General features: G+C 34.2%; 2 protein-coding genes across 7 annotated transcripts in view; both read left to right on the top strand.

Annotated features, from left to right (window-relative positions):
* LOC105252915 (baculoviral IAP repeat-containing protein 6) overlaps nt 1-3122 on the top strand; it is a 34184-nt gene extending 31062 nt beyond the window's left edge. For all 3 annotated transcript variants that reach the window (XM_025414622.1, XM_025414621.1, XM_025414620.1), the window contains 4 exons: nt 87-326; nt 506-694; nt 1006-1140; nt 1256-3122. In XM_025414622.1, coding sequence (XP_025270407.1) covers nt 87-326; nt 506-694; nt 1006-1140; nt 1256-1528 — 837 coding nt within the window. In that variant the 3' untranslated portion in view covers nt 1529-3122. The remainder of the gene's footprint in view (nt 1-86; nt 327-505; nt 695-1005; nt 1141-1255) is intronic.
* Nucleotides 3123-4939: 1817 nt separating this feature from the next.
* LOC105252886 (A disintegrin and metalloproteinase with thrombospondin motifs 9) overlaps nt 4940-13784 on the top strand; it is a 34789-nt gene continuing 25944 nt past the window's right edge. For 3 of the 4 annotated variants that reach the window (XM_011260516.3, XM_011260515.3, XM_011260514.3), the window contains exons 1-2: nt 4940-5208; nt 8980-10176. In XM_011260516.3, coding sequence (XP_011258818.1) covers nt 9933-10176 — 244 coding nt within the window. In that variant the 5' untranslated portion in view covers nt 4940-5208; nt 8980-9932. Of the gene's footprint in view, nt 5209-8979; nt 10177-13784 lie in introns of those variants that run through there. The other variant, XM_020028036.2, reaches the window with a different exon arrangement.

Genomic DNA, 13784 nt, shown 5'->3' with positions numbered 1-13784 from the left:
TCGACAGTGTCGGTATATTTAAGAATTAAATTCGGCAATTTATATCTTTCATGTTTGCTACATACCGATGTATACGATTGTTGAAGGTACTCATAACGGGGCCAGCAGAAACACCGTACGCAAACGGCTGTTTTGAATTTGATGTATACTTTCCTCCCGACTATCCTAATAGCCCAATGTTGATAAACTTAGAGACAACCGGTCGTCACACCGTACGATTTAATCCGAATTTATACAATGATGGAAAGGTCTGTCTCAGCGTATTAAACACTTGGCACGGTCGGCCCGAGGAAAAATGGAATGCGCATACGAGTAGTTTTCTTCAGGTGAGCTCTTCCAGACAGAAAATCAAACTTACTGCATTAGAATTTATTCGGTATTATATCCAAGATTTTCAATATTACTGAAATAAATTTAAAAAATGTTTTTTTTTTTCTTTTTCATTTGGAAATTTTAAACGAACTCTCAAGTTATAACATTATTATAATTCTGTTGAATCGAATAGGTCTTGGTATCGATACAGTCGCTAATCTTGGTATCGGAACCTTACTTTAACGAGCCTGGATACGAACGGTCGCGGGGCACGTCGAGCGGTGCTCAATCTAGTCAGGAGTACAATGCGAATATTTGTCAAGCCACCGCCAAATGGGCAATGCTCGATCAAATTCGCAATCCTTGTCCATGTTTCAAGGAGGTATATACACGTAACATATAATATATAATATATAATAGGTGACCCTTAAAAAAATTGCCTCTCATTTAATAAGCGCATTTGTATTCTCTGTTATACATGTAGTATTCCATTGTAAGTTTAAATCGAATCATGATAATAACGATTAAAACGTTAAAATATATATTTTATATATTCTAATAAAGCAGAATTATATTAATATTGTAGTAATAATATATAATATATAATTATTATAATATTAGTATAATTATGTGTATATTTGTGTGTATCCGTGTAGCTGCGACTAAATAAACTTTGATTATTTTGCGACACAGGTTATACATACTCACTTTTGGATAAAAAGACACGAAATCGTTGCGCAATTAGAAGGATGGATAAGAGATATGGAAATGCATGGATCGGATCGCAGATCAGGCCGTACCATTTCTCTTAATGCATTATCCTTAAGGGTAAATGTCGCACATTTTCTAAAAGAACAATGTGTATGTCATATTAAGGTTTTAAGATTTGTACACGTACAGTTGCAGATATAACTTTATGAGATATTTTTTGTCCGCTTTACAGAGACATTATAGGCTATTGAGAGAAGAATTAAATAAACTGCCAACGCCCAAAGGATTAGAGGACCTGGCCGAACCTCTCGCGTCGCCAGGCTCACCCATCGAACTTTCAGGAACTCCAAGCACTACACCCAATACACCATCGACGATCGCAGCATCCGCGACTAATCCAATCACTACCAACAATATAGTTCCGAGCAGTGCGAGTAGTCACGTGCATCACGACATCGACACGGACGTCGAGATGGAAAAGATGGTCTCAAAAATGTGTGAATAGCTAAAGGATGTTAATAGACATTGTTGGACATTTTGAAAAGAGTCTATTGTTTGTGTTACGAAATGAACAAATGGACATTGAAAAAAAAATGACACAATGGACTGAAATCAAGTATATGAGTAATCTGTGCCGATTGCGGCTGAGTATGTCGTTGATTGGTCAGCCATTATAGGGAAGAAGGAAAGCAGTAATGATTTTCGATCGAAGATATATATATATATATATATATATATATATATATATACACATATATATAATTACACGATGAGACGATGATTACAATGATAGTGATTAAAAGATGTAGGTAGGTAAACAAATGTAAGGTGTGGTAAAAAACAATAGAGAGAAAGCATGTGCGCGTGTGCGCGCTGTATGAACGTAAAAGAAAGAGAATGACTAAGCGAGTAAATGAATGAGAATGAATGGACGAATAAATGATTGAACGAACGAATGAATGAATAAACAAACGAACGAGCGAACGCGTACGCAAGCGAGAATAATAATAACGAGAGAGTATGAAAGAGAGAAAGAGAGCGAGACAAATAGAGAGACAGAGAATAAGTAGCGTGAATGTAACAAACTCGTGCGTAGTAGATACTTTTTTATAGCCGCTGCTATAGTACGTGTACGCTGCATTCTACTACTTTGTACTACCATAAGTACTACAACTGTTATTCGATATTTATAATACATGTTCCTCGTTTATGTAGCACAACTTAAAACTAATTGCACTTTCGTGCTAATTTTGAACATCAACAGCTTATTGATTCCTCCTTGCTGCCAATTTCCGCGTCTCTCAAGAAAAAACTAATATCCCAAGAGTATAATGAATTAAGAGAGAGAGAGAGAGAGAGAGAGAGAGAGAGAGAGAGAGATGTGTCCATTATCCGATATATTTATTCTTTAAATAATCTTTATCATATGAATTAAAGCTTTGCGTATATCGCACACTTACACACATATTTTTATACACATGCATACATACATTTTTCCCTTGCGTACATTCGCGATATATTCCTATAATGTCGACATGATCCTTTCGTTTGCTTTTCCTTCTCTTCAAATATATATTTATTTCAAACTCGGGCACAATATCAATTTTGAGTTATTAAATTTTATTCATATTTCAGTTTTATTTTATTTATATGATTACTCATTATTTGCACGAGACATAATCGATAAACATTAGGTAATTTGTTGCTAATACGCGAGAAAATGTAAAGAAGAAACAATAACGTTGATGAAAATTGGCTTGAGGGTGCAAATAATTCAGGGTTCTGATATAGCGGATACCCTTACGATGATCGAATCTAAACGACGATTTGTCACCTAAAGACCGAGATGACGATTTAGGTACATCATTTTAGATAACGTTTAATATAATAGTACGTGTTCTGTGTCGATTTTGAACAAACGACTAAAATGAAAATTTCTTGGAAAACGGAGGAATCGATGATACGTTTCTCATAAACGAAAATTGCTCTTTATAATTGTAACAGCTATACTTAGTACACGATTTCATATGAATCGACCATATGAACGAATAAAATTACATTGTTTTGAGATAGCCTTTTATTCGTTATCTCTAATTTTATATTTTTACTTTTTATTATTGTTACCATATTTAACTAGATTATTATCGACACAATTGCACATTTGACTTTTGAAAGACGTTATCACACAGACTATATATCAGAATTTAGAATATTGAAGATTAAAGATAAGAAATTTAATAAATCGGGACGAAACAAACTAAAATTTTCATGCTTGATCAAATTTCAATTTTCAATCTCAATCTTTGATGCATAATCTGTATGACACGAGCTTTAAAGATGCTTCGAATCAAAAGAGCAAAAATTTCTTTATTCTGATTATTTAATGCAATATTTCGAAGTATCTCTAGCATTTCTCAATTGTAGTTTATATCGAATGACACTATGGGAATTAGGAAAGGACTAGATTTCTTTATTGATTCGACATTAAGAAAAATTATGATTTATTTCAACTTTAGCAATATGCACGCACAACATATACACACAAACATTATTAATGTTTAAAAGAAAATAGAACATACAGAGGCTCTATATATTATAATATCTTTTATTTTGAGAAGATATTAATATACAAGGCGAGAAATTTTAGAATCAAACGTATCGTGTTTACAAATTTGTCTATCATGTACGACCATAGTTTTCAAAGTGTATTTAAAGCTAAATTTTTATTCAAAGCTAATTTTTTTTCACTCATTTAATATTACATCATCTATTATTTATTTTTATACTTTTATTACTTGTGTTTAATCTCTCACACTTGTCAAGTGTGTTTAAAAACGTAAGGAAAAAAACTATGTGAGAGAATCTCTCGTAAATATTGAATATAATTTTTTTCGAGCAAATTTGGATATTACAAAACAAGTAATCGTACACAGTAATCACAGCTAAGTTAAAAAAATCATGTCCTTTGTCGTAAACATTTATCTAAATTTTCACCACATCATTCTTTCATATATTCATTATAGTAAAAGGATGTTAAATTTCCCGGTAAAAATATACATATGAAGTTTGCTAGTTTTTCTAAAATTGTTAATTTTGGTAGCTTGGAGCTAACTTCAGTCGGTGCACGCTAGTAAATCGGATTGGTTGTTACTTGTTGCTTCGCGTCGATCGTGATTGTTACGTCGACTTGTAAAATTCCAAGTTTGCGCGTGCATTAACAAAAAGATTCTCCGATTTACATCTTGTATATTTCGTAAAAACCGCTTACTCGTTTGAGAGAAAACACGCTCTTTTTAATTTTTTTAGACCAACTACTTTCGAGTGCAACATTTGTGACGGTGAGTACATTTTCCAAATGCAGAATATGAGGTAAACTTTACTATAAATATTTGCGTATTTTTTCGCAAAAGAGAAAGGGAAAGAAATATTGTACGTGCATATTTATCAGATGCTATGATCGATGTACTAGAAAAACAATGTTAAAATATTAATAATGAACACGAATGTCGATAAATATACATTTGGCGCATTCTTGATAAATGAATAATATATTTAATTGATAATATTTTTGAAGAATATTTTTGATTGATAATATATTTAAAGTACACGTGTAATTAATATATCCGCGATCCGCGTTATCGGTCAATAACCGCATTCAGGAGACTCGACAAATGAGCAACGCGTTATTAAATCTTCACGTATATTGTATCTTTATTAATGTTATCCAATTGTCGAGTCGTCAATCAACGTAGTCGTGCCGTAGAAGATAGATGGCAGCAGAGTATGAAATAATAGCGCGGACTGTACGACCGCGGGATCGTTGCCCGCTACGGTCGTGGTGGGGCGGGGTGGAGTGTGGACCGTTTGGTGGGGCGCGTAGGTCGCGGGCGATTTGGCGCTTCGATGGAGCTTAGGACCAACTTCAGTCGGTGCGCGCGAGCGGGTCAGAGCGGTCGTTGGGTTGCGTCGGTCGTTGTCGTCGTCGTCGTCGTCATCGTCGTCGCGCCTTTCGATTCTCCGCGCGCGCGGAGATACTCGATTTCGTCGGCTTCGTCCCCCTGGACGCGAATATTTCGATCTCTCTCTTTGTCGATCGCAGAGTTGCTCCGAGAATTTGTTTGTGCGCGCGCGCGCGCGCGCGCAATATTAGCGATGTTCCGATCTGCATCCGATCGCGAGACTACGGTAAGTGTTTTATATTACAACGCCATGATGCGTGATATTTTTACTCGTGTGTATCGCATCGCGACATGTCGCGAGGATGGGCATTAGGGATCCAAGTATCGTTCTTATACGAGTGTGTGTCGTGTTGGGTAAAATAATTTGTCCTCTCTCCCTCTCTCTCCCTCTCCGCTCCTCGCCCGGAAGCGACTATTACCCGTGAAAATGAGTGGTTGCTGCCGACACCGACGCGTTACGCAATATTTAAATTTGTATTTTTAGGCTTAGAGCGAGACTGTGCGCGCGGCGCGCGGCGCGCGCATGCGATGGACCAATTTTTCTTAAAGCGGAAGAAAATTTCAACTTTTTTCAAACATGCCCCATTTATACTCGAGCGTTAAGAAGCTACGGAAAGCCTCGTAATTTCCGTTTCTCTTCATTTTCTTTCATCTTTGAACGATTCTTTTCTTCTTTTCTCTCGTCAATATTACTCGCGATTGGTTTCGTTTAAGATTTAATAGATTTAATCGATTGGAAAAGTAGTCTCGTCGATTGATATTTCGCATAAATTCGAAATATCGGCTCCCATTTTTGTGTCCGTGATTTTTTTCAGTAGCACAAATTCAATACAATTCTTTCACCGGAGTTGGAATTATCGGTGACTATCACTCGCTATCATTTGCATTAAACCAAGATTTGGAGTCAACCTTCGTAGCGATACGTGACAAGACAGGTGGAAAGAAACGTGTGTGTATGTGCGTGTGCATGCGCGTGTGTTGCGTCTACAGGCGTGTAAATTTACACAAATTTAAAATCAAGTAGTGTGTGCAAGCTGAAAATGCACACTACCGGTTTCCATCTAGTTACATTCCTCGCCTCGTTCGAGCATGATCTCTCTCACGCGTGCGTGTGTATGTTGGCTATGGCGCGAACTCGCGTGCGTGTGTGCATCGAAAAGGAGGATGAGAGGGAAAGACTACTCATTGATAGACCTTTAACGTAAAGCTCGATTTTTATCGATAAAATTGTCCGCAAAATTGTTGGTACAAAATTAAATTATGCGAGAATAGCAAGAAAGTGATGTAATTTATATAAAAATATAATTATGTATATGTGTCCACCAACTTTCTCCTCTCTTCTCCTTCGCATCGATATATATATATACGTGTTTGGATTGATAATAGATGGTCGATATTGTTGAAAGCGAATTGCTTTACAATCGGTATCAATAGGTCATGATCCGTGTGTCAACAATCAGGTCTGTCGCCGTCAAGTGCATTTACATTTCAAAAAATTGAGATAAACGACGCGCGCGGAAAAGAGTATCTTTTTTATACAATTTGAGTTTTTAAAAATCGACCTTTTCTCGCACTAATTAGTATTAACTTGTAGTTATAAGCTTATCCTTTATAATCTTTAATTTGATAAATTAATCGAGAGAATTGTTTAAGAATTTTTAAAATGTTGAAAATTTTATGTATATGTTGTATATTTTCTTACATGTAATGAAAATAACGTGCGCTTATTCATTTTTTCTACCCGACAAGGATTTACGCCGCTCTTTTTTTTAAATATATAAGAATAAAAATTAAATTCGTCCTTAAATACTTGTTTAACATCAAGCCAGAAAGAGATTCTTCTACTCGACATTGACTTTTGTCGGCAATTGTGTTGCTCTGTATGAATCTTGATGTGATAAAATTTCGATGAGGAACGCGATGGAATTTTAATTTTACAGTTTGCAGCGTTGCAAGACTACGTGATACTTATCGTCAATTTTTTTATCAAAATATTTATTCGAAAAATTTCGACGTTAATATGCGATGAAACAAGAATGATTGTGTAATTTAAATCAAATTACATTAATACTCACTAATTGTAATAATAAAATTACGAAAATTGTGTCGCGAAGGGTCGTTTCTTGCTTAAGTGGTTTTATATAAATGATTTTGCATTTCGTAAATACACTGTATAAGAAAAATTTTGAATATGTAATTGCCAAATTTAAATTTATCGTAGAAAAAATATGCAGAAACAGCCGTCTCAGTATAAATTATTATTAAATTTATCAATTTTTTTTTTTAGAGAAAAACAAATATATTATGTACTTTTCTGTTGCACACTGTTATAGACATATGTAATTTTACCGATCACAATTTCATATCTTTTTATTTGTACATATGTATTTCACATTAATTTTATTTTCGGTACTCTCTAAGAATTCTATCAAAAAGTTGTCAATTATTTATGATATAATTAAATATAAAAATTACCTTAAATGAAATATGTTAATATAAGGGATCGACTTTTTTCATTTTTTCCTATCGTATTTAGTACACGTATCGCAATAATTTTTTATTTATTATATACTACCGCATCACATTGTGAGTGAATAAAAAATGATTTCGCCAAACGAGTATATATGTCAATCGATATATATATATATATATATATATATATATATATATATATATATTCTACTCTATTATAATTTACTTTGCTATTATAAACACGATTGAACAAAGAACTTTTTAGTTATAATAAAATAAATTTTTCTAAATAAATCAAATAGATAATAAAACTACATTATTTAATTAATCTCAGGTAAATTAATTAGACTAATAGATTAATAGGTTTTGGAGATACATTTATTTTATCTCCCTCTTTTTTCTTAGTTGTTACGTGAAAATACTATCAATCATTAAAAAAATGTGTGTGTGTGTGTGTGTATATTTCATTGATGTACATTGTATTACTCACGTACAGTATTATCGATTAAATTGCCGGGAGAAGTAATTATTATGAAAATATTGTCTCTTGTATTTCACAGAGGAAAAAAATAAGATGATGGTTATTTATTGTACAGATTTTATGAAATCTCGAAACAAAGATTTATCGTTTAATCGAGATACAGAGACACAGATACACACACGCACACACACACACACGCATACTCTCTCTCTTTCTTTTAAAAGATTCTTAAGGCCGTGCATCGAGCAATTTTTACACGTGTTTCATTCGTCCTCAGCCTTGATAATACTGTGAAAATTTAAGCTTCTTTGAAAACATTTCACTAGAAATATCATCTTCTTAAAAAAAGACCTCCAAATAAAAAGCTATTTATTTATTTATGTTTCGTTCGCTTGGCTTTAAATGTTTGGTTTTACTTTACTTTGATTTATAAGCTTCTTCCAAATATCCAGTAAACGAATATTATTTATCTATTATCTTTCTAAGAAATATAAAAAATATCAGATACATTTTTTACATGACATAAGAAAACTAAAGAAAAATTATAAAATTTTTATCAAAAAAATTTAATAACTTGCAGTTGTGTGCTGGATGTATTCATTTAGCAAAGAATCATTCTTTTAATTTATTTTTTTTTATGTTTTACTGTCAAAAATATTGTTAAATATGTGTTACGCATAATATATATAATCACGTATAATATATATATATATATAATCAATATATAATCAAGTTTCAGAAAAAACAATTATCACACACACACACAAATAATTATTTTATTTTCTAATACATGATAGAGTTGCTATCTAAAGTCGATTATATAAATTTAATTTTATTTCAAAGAGAGAGAGAGAGAGAGAAACTCTATTGTGGAATTTTATTTCCAATGTTTTCCCAATTAAAAAATATATAAAAGTCACCATAATATGAGCAATAGAAATTATTTGTGTGTGAGGAAAATTGTGTAATTTTATTTATAATTTTGTTTGATGTGTGACAAAATTTTTTAACGATCTTTACAAAGAATCCTTTATTTGATTTTAGGAAAGTGTCGCGCTTAGCAGCTGAAGCAGGATCAAATCATACAGTGCGGATAAATTTCAGTTGCAAATTTGGTCAAATCGCGCCTGACGTGAAAACCGAGGTTTCAAACATCTCAATCATTGTCATCGTCATCGTCGTCGTCGTCGTCGTCGTCGTCATCATCATTATCATTGCTATCATTAGCGTCATCATCGACCCGTGCTCTGATTTGGTCAGAAATGTTTCTCGCGCAATCCTCGAGAGAAGGAGCGCGACGAAGCTGGCGCGATAAACATAAGCTTCCAGCCGCGTAAAGACGCGAAATGGATAAGAGGAACGACTAAATTGGAATACGCTAGACAAACAATGAACTACGATGTCCGCTCTTGAGCAGCATTCAGGCATGAGCGGCACGATGCATTTCAACTCTTTCAACCGGCTATTCCCCTAGCAACACACGCACTCTCGACACGCACGAGTACAAGCGGTACAGTCGAGGTTCTTTGAGAAAGATAGGCGCGAGATATTTCCGTGCGTTCTTTAACGAACGCTACGCCTATCCTAGTTGCATTCTGTCGTCGAGACGTCCGCGAAGAAAACAAGATTTGAAAGGAGGAAGAGAGAGAGAGAGAGAGAAAGAGACCTTGAGACTTGTCTGCGAAGAGTTTTATGGATACGTGTACGAGGATATATCGGAAACTCTCTCGGCATGAATGCTTCAAAATATGCGTTCGCGCGTGCGAAATATTTCTCTAAAGTCTGACGACGCGATTCTCACAATGATGAATTGATTCGCGCGAGCAATGTGCGCGATAAAATCGATGCGGAATCGATGTTCCGATAAATATATACATCCATGTATACATACATATATATATACATATTAGTAATCGCTTTCGAGTAGCGCGAGAAAACACTGAATACGTTTAGAACGAATAGATGCACGTGCATCAGTGGGAATCAGAATTGCAGAGATGTCGCGAATTTCAAATCGCGTCGCCACAATTAGCGCGGCCCTCGGCATCGTTTTGCTCGTGATATTGCTAATAATCTTGTGGTCGAATGTGCGCAACGTGGACAGGATCGGGGATGTTGACCGAACGCGGAACAATTCTACGATCGATCGCATCGTCGATGAAGCGCGGGAGAGACAGATCGACAGTGCTATGCGGATTACTACGACTTTGGACTCGATTGAACAGAATTTTACGAACGAGGGTGAGTCTTATTTTTATCCGTTTGTTTATTACTTACTCGATAACCTTGATAAAAATAAACTTCATCGCAAGCTTATGAATCGTACAATTAAATTTGTCGCATTCTCATAAAACTTTTACTTTTTAAGTTATTTTAAGATACATGCACGCGTTTCTCGTCACCAATGATGAGCCTGACTTGAGAGAAGCGAGGAATATCTTGTATTAAAAATATTATTAAAAATATTATTAAAATATGTTTATATGCGCGGATTGAAATTGTCTTATGTTTCGATAATTAATTGAAGTTGGACATGCGTCATAGGGTTTTTAAGTATTCTCAATTATTCAAAATGGAAATTTTTTAAATCCAAATAATTAGGTGCAATATAATGAAAGCAGTCGATAATGTTACATCATAAATGTGTTATGATGAAAGGAAGAAATTGTTATTAAAACTAAAAGATACAAAAGTAAAATAAATAATTAAAATATATTCACTACTCGGATAAATTGGAAGTAGGTTAAATTTCATGATAAAGAAATATTTAATTAATAAGTCTTGTCCTTTTTTATACTGAGTCTTTTGACACACGCTATTTAAACATATATCCACATACTTCCACAGTTAATTCCACAGTTTAATTGAAATTGTCTAATTAAAATTGACATACCTCCGATTGTCGTGTAATTCTACGTTGCTTCTTTATCAAGCGAACGTTCCGAGAAGCGATATCATTGCATACAACGAGGTAGATGTACATTTTCGCGAATATGCCGGCAAGCTTGCATGTCGAAATGCATACAAAGCATAAATGGGGTTGCTTAGTGTGATATTGCGTGCGCGTGAGAGCGTGTTGATAAAATGTATTCTCTCGGGACAACCACACACGCTGACAGCGTGACACAAAAACATCGCGCCTACGCGAGGGTAGACGGGTATAGAGAGAGAGAAAGAGAGAGACGGACGCTCTGGACGCGAGTGATATGCAACTCGGAAAAGAGAAGCGAGGAGAGAAACGTTGGTGTAACTTAAAAGTGCAGCCGCGTGCGAGCGGTGAACGCTACTAAAAGTGCGTACGTCGTGAAGGCTCGTGTTTCAGTCAAAGTCAGCAGACGCGACGGACATCACGCGTTTAACGAAGCACAACGTTGTCTTCGGGAAGCACCTTTTGCCGCGTTTGCGTTTGTTTTCACTTTTATCAACGGGTGATTCGATGATTATATTATTTCACAAGTAAGAATAATAAAACTCTGTTGAAAATTATCAAACTTGAGGGTGTAATTTTAACTTCATTGCAATACATCACATTTAACGTGTGGTCTTTAGATATTTTATATAATAATATGAAAATCGCTCAACAAGAGATTTAATTTTAAAATGCATAATACGTTGCAGCGACTATATTATCCTCAGATTCTTTTTTATCTAAATTATCTTTTAGTGCTCTCTCTTTCTCTCTCTCTCTCTCTCTCTCTCTCTCTCTCTCTCTCTCTCTCTCTCTCTTCATATACGCACACAAATTTATTTATACAAAATAATAAAAAAAATTCTTACATTTATATACCGCGCGGAGCAGTTAGTTGTTGTTGAGATTGCAGACAGACAATTAAAATCTTGAAATTCTTCATATTGTTGAAAAGATAATTATTAAAACATCTCCAAGTGTCTTCAATCAGTCTTTCCTACCGAGCGATTTTTATTTGTACGAAACGTGAAAAGATAAATGTAAATGTTACAAATGTTGTATAATCGTTTGTACATATATTTATTATCGGTTTTGTGTAATTTCTCTCAGATATATACTTTATGTATGATTATAAATGTTCTTTTCCAAGTTGCATTACTGGTTGCTCTTGGATTGCGCTCTAAGGTATTACGTGTCGTTTAAGAAAGACCTTGATTGTTAATCCATGTTAGTTTACGCGAGACAACAATGTTAAAGCAGAAATATACGTTTTTTCGTAACAAGGAATAATGAATGTAAATATATTAATTTATTTTTTGTGTCCAAAAAAATCACTGTGTTGACTAGTTGAATAACACGGTATTTGTATAAACTTTATTTCAAAATACTTGGATTTATTAAATCTTTTGAAATACAATGAGAGATGTTACTTGAATTTGCGATAAATTTGTAAAGAAAAAAAAATAATGAAAGAATACAACATGTAACATAAAATAAATTCCTTATTTGCCTGTGTTAGGCAAGAATCGCTTAAATATACTATATATGTACAATTAGTCAGATTATATATAACAAAATATTGATTTTAAAACTTGAGTGGTATACATTTGAAGCACTTGGGAAGAGTTTACTTCGGGGGCTGACAAAAAGTCGCGAATGCACAGGATGCGATATGCCAGACGACTATGCATCGTGTCTGTAAACATTTCGACCAACTTGCAAAACTCGAACCCTATGCTTCGTTACAGGATATATCGGTCGATCCAGTCAGTAATTTATGACCGAGACCATTCGGGTTAAAATAGCCAAAGCCAGCTGGCATTTCGAATAATACCGATAACGATGGTCTTGAACCATATTATACCAATGCCGTTTGTGATTTCACACCATCATTTGTTATCCTGTCTCGATCGCATTGTTTCATGGATTTTACTTTGACTTTTTGGTCAATTTAGCCGAGTTTTAGTCACGCTTTATCAACAAATTAAATTAAATTTTATCAAGTTTTTTTTAAATATAACTTCCATTATATATAGTTATTATTGCCATATATATATTTAGTATTGCTAAGTTAATCAAGTTTAGTTAGTAACGAATAATAATACGGTCAAACGTAAACATTTGTTTAATTTCTTTTGAAAATTTGATGTAACTATTTTGCATGTGAGAAAAATATACATAGAGATTATTTTTATTACACTCCCATGTTTAGTATTTCGAGGCTTGCATCTCGGATGTTTTCAGGCTCATGTTTCGATACTGTAATTAAATGGCAACACATGCGAGACACTGTAAAAGATCTTTCTCTTACGAACACAGTGTTCGCCTTGTGAAAGAGGAAGGCGAGAAAGTCTTCTCAGTGTCACTCGGCATAGTAGAGACGCGGACGAAGCGTAAACGTTTATGCGAGAGAAATGGTTCGACGGTACATAATGAGAATGGCTCTTTTATATTACAAAAACAATGTTAACTCTCAAACGCTGCAGTTCAATGACACGCGATATGCAGGAGATTGTAGATTGTTGATTCGCGGAATCTTTTTGATAATAAAAATAAATTCTTCGACTTCCGGTGGTAAGAAACTAGGAGAAGTCAGTTTAACTTTAACGACATGTTATAACGTTCTATTGTAAACGATAGATGCACAAATGTTATTAAATGTATCTAGATAGTGCGAGGAAAAACTATGGAATACGTGCTGTTATGGGGTAAAAGAAAATAAAATTGTACGTTGCTTGTGACGAAAGTTAAACTTATTTCCATTGGTGTTAGAAATAAAAAGAAGAAAATTTCAAACGGCACATCAAAATTTAATGCAGATTATTAATCTATATTTTTTTTACAATCGCAAAGCTATCATCATATGTATGTAACATTGCAAAATTTGCGCATTCATCTAATGCAGTATTATTAAGATTACATTATGTATTCGTTTTACAAT

This window comes from Camponotus floridanus, unplaced genomic scaffold, assembly GCF_003227725.1.
Source record: "Camponotus floridanus strain SB8 unplaced genomic scaffold, Cflo_v7.5 scaffold86, whole genome shotgun sequence".
NCBI lineage: Eukaryota > Metazoa > Arthropoda > Insecta > Hymenoptera > Formicidae > Camponotus > Camponotus floridanus.
Note: the sequence above shows the minus strand (reverse complement) of the source record. Positions and strands in the feature narration are given on the sequence as shown.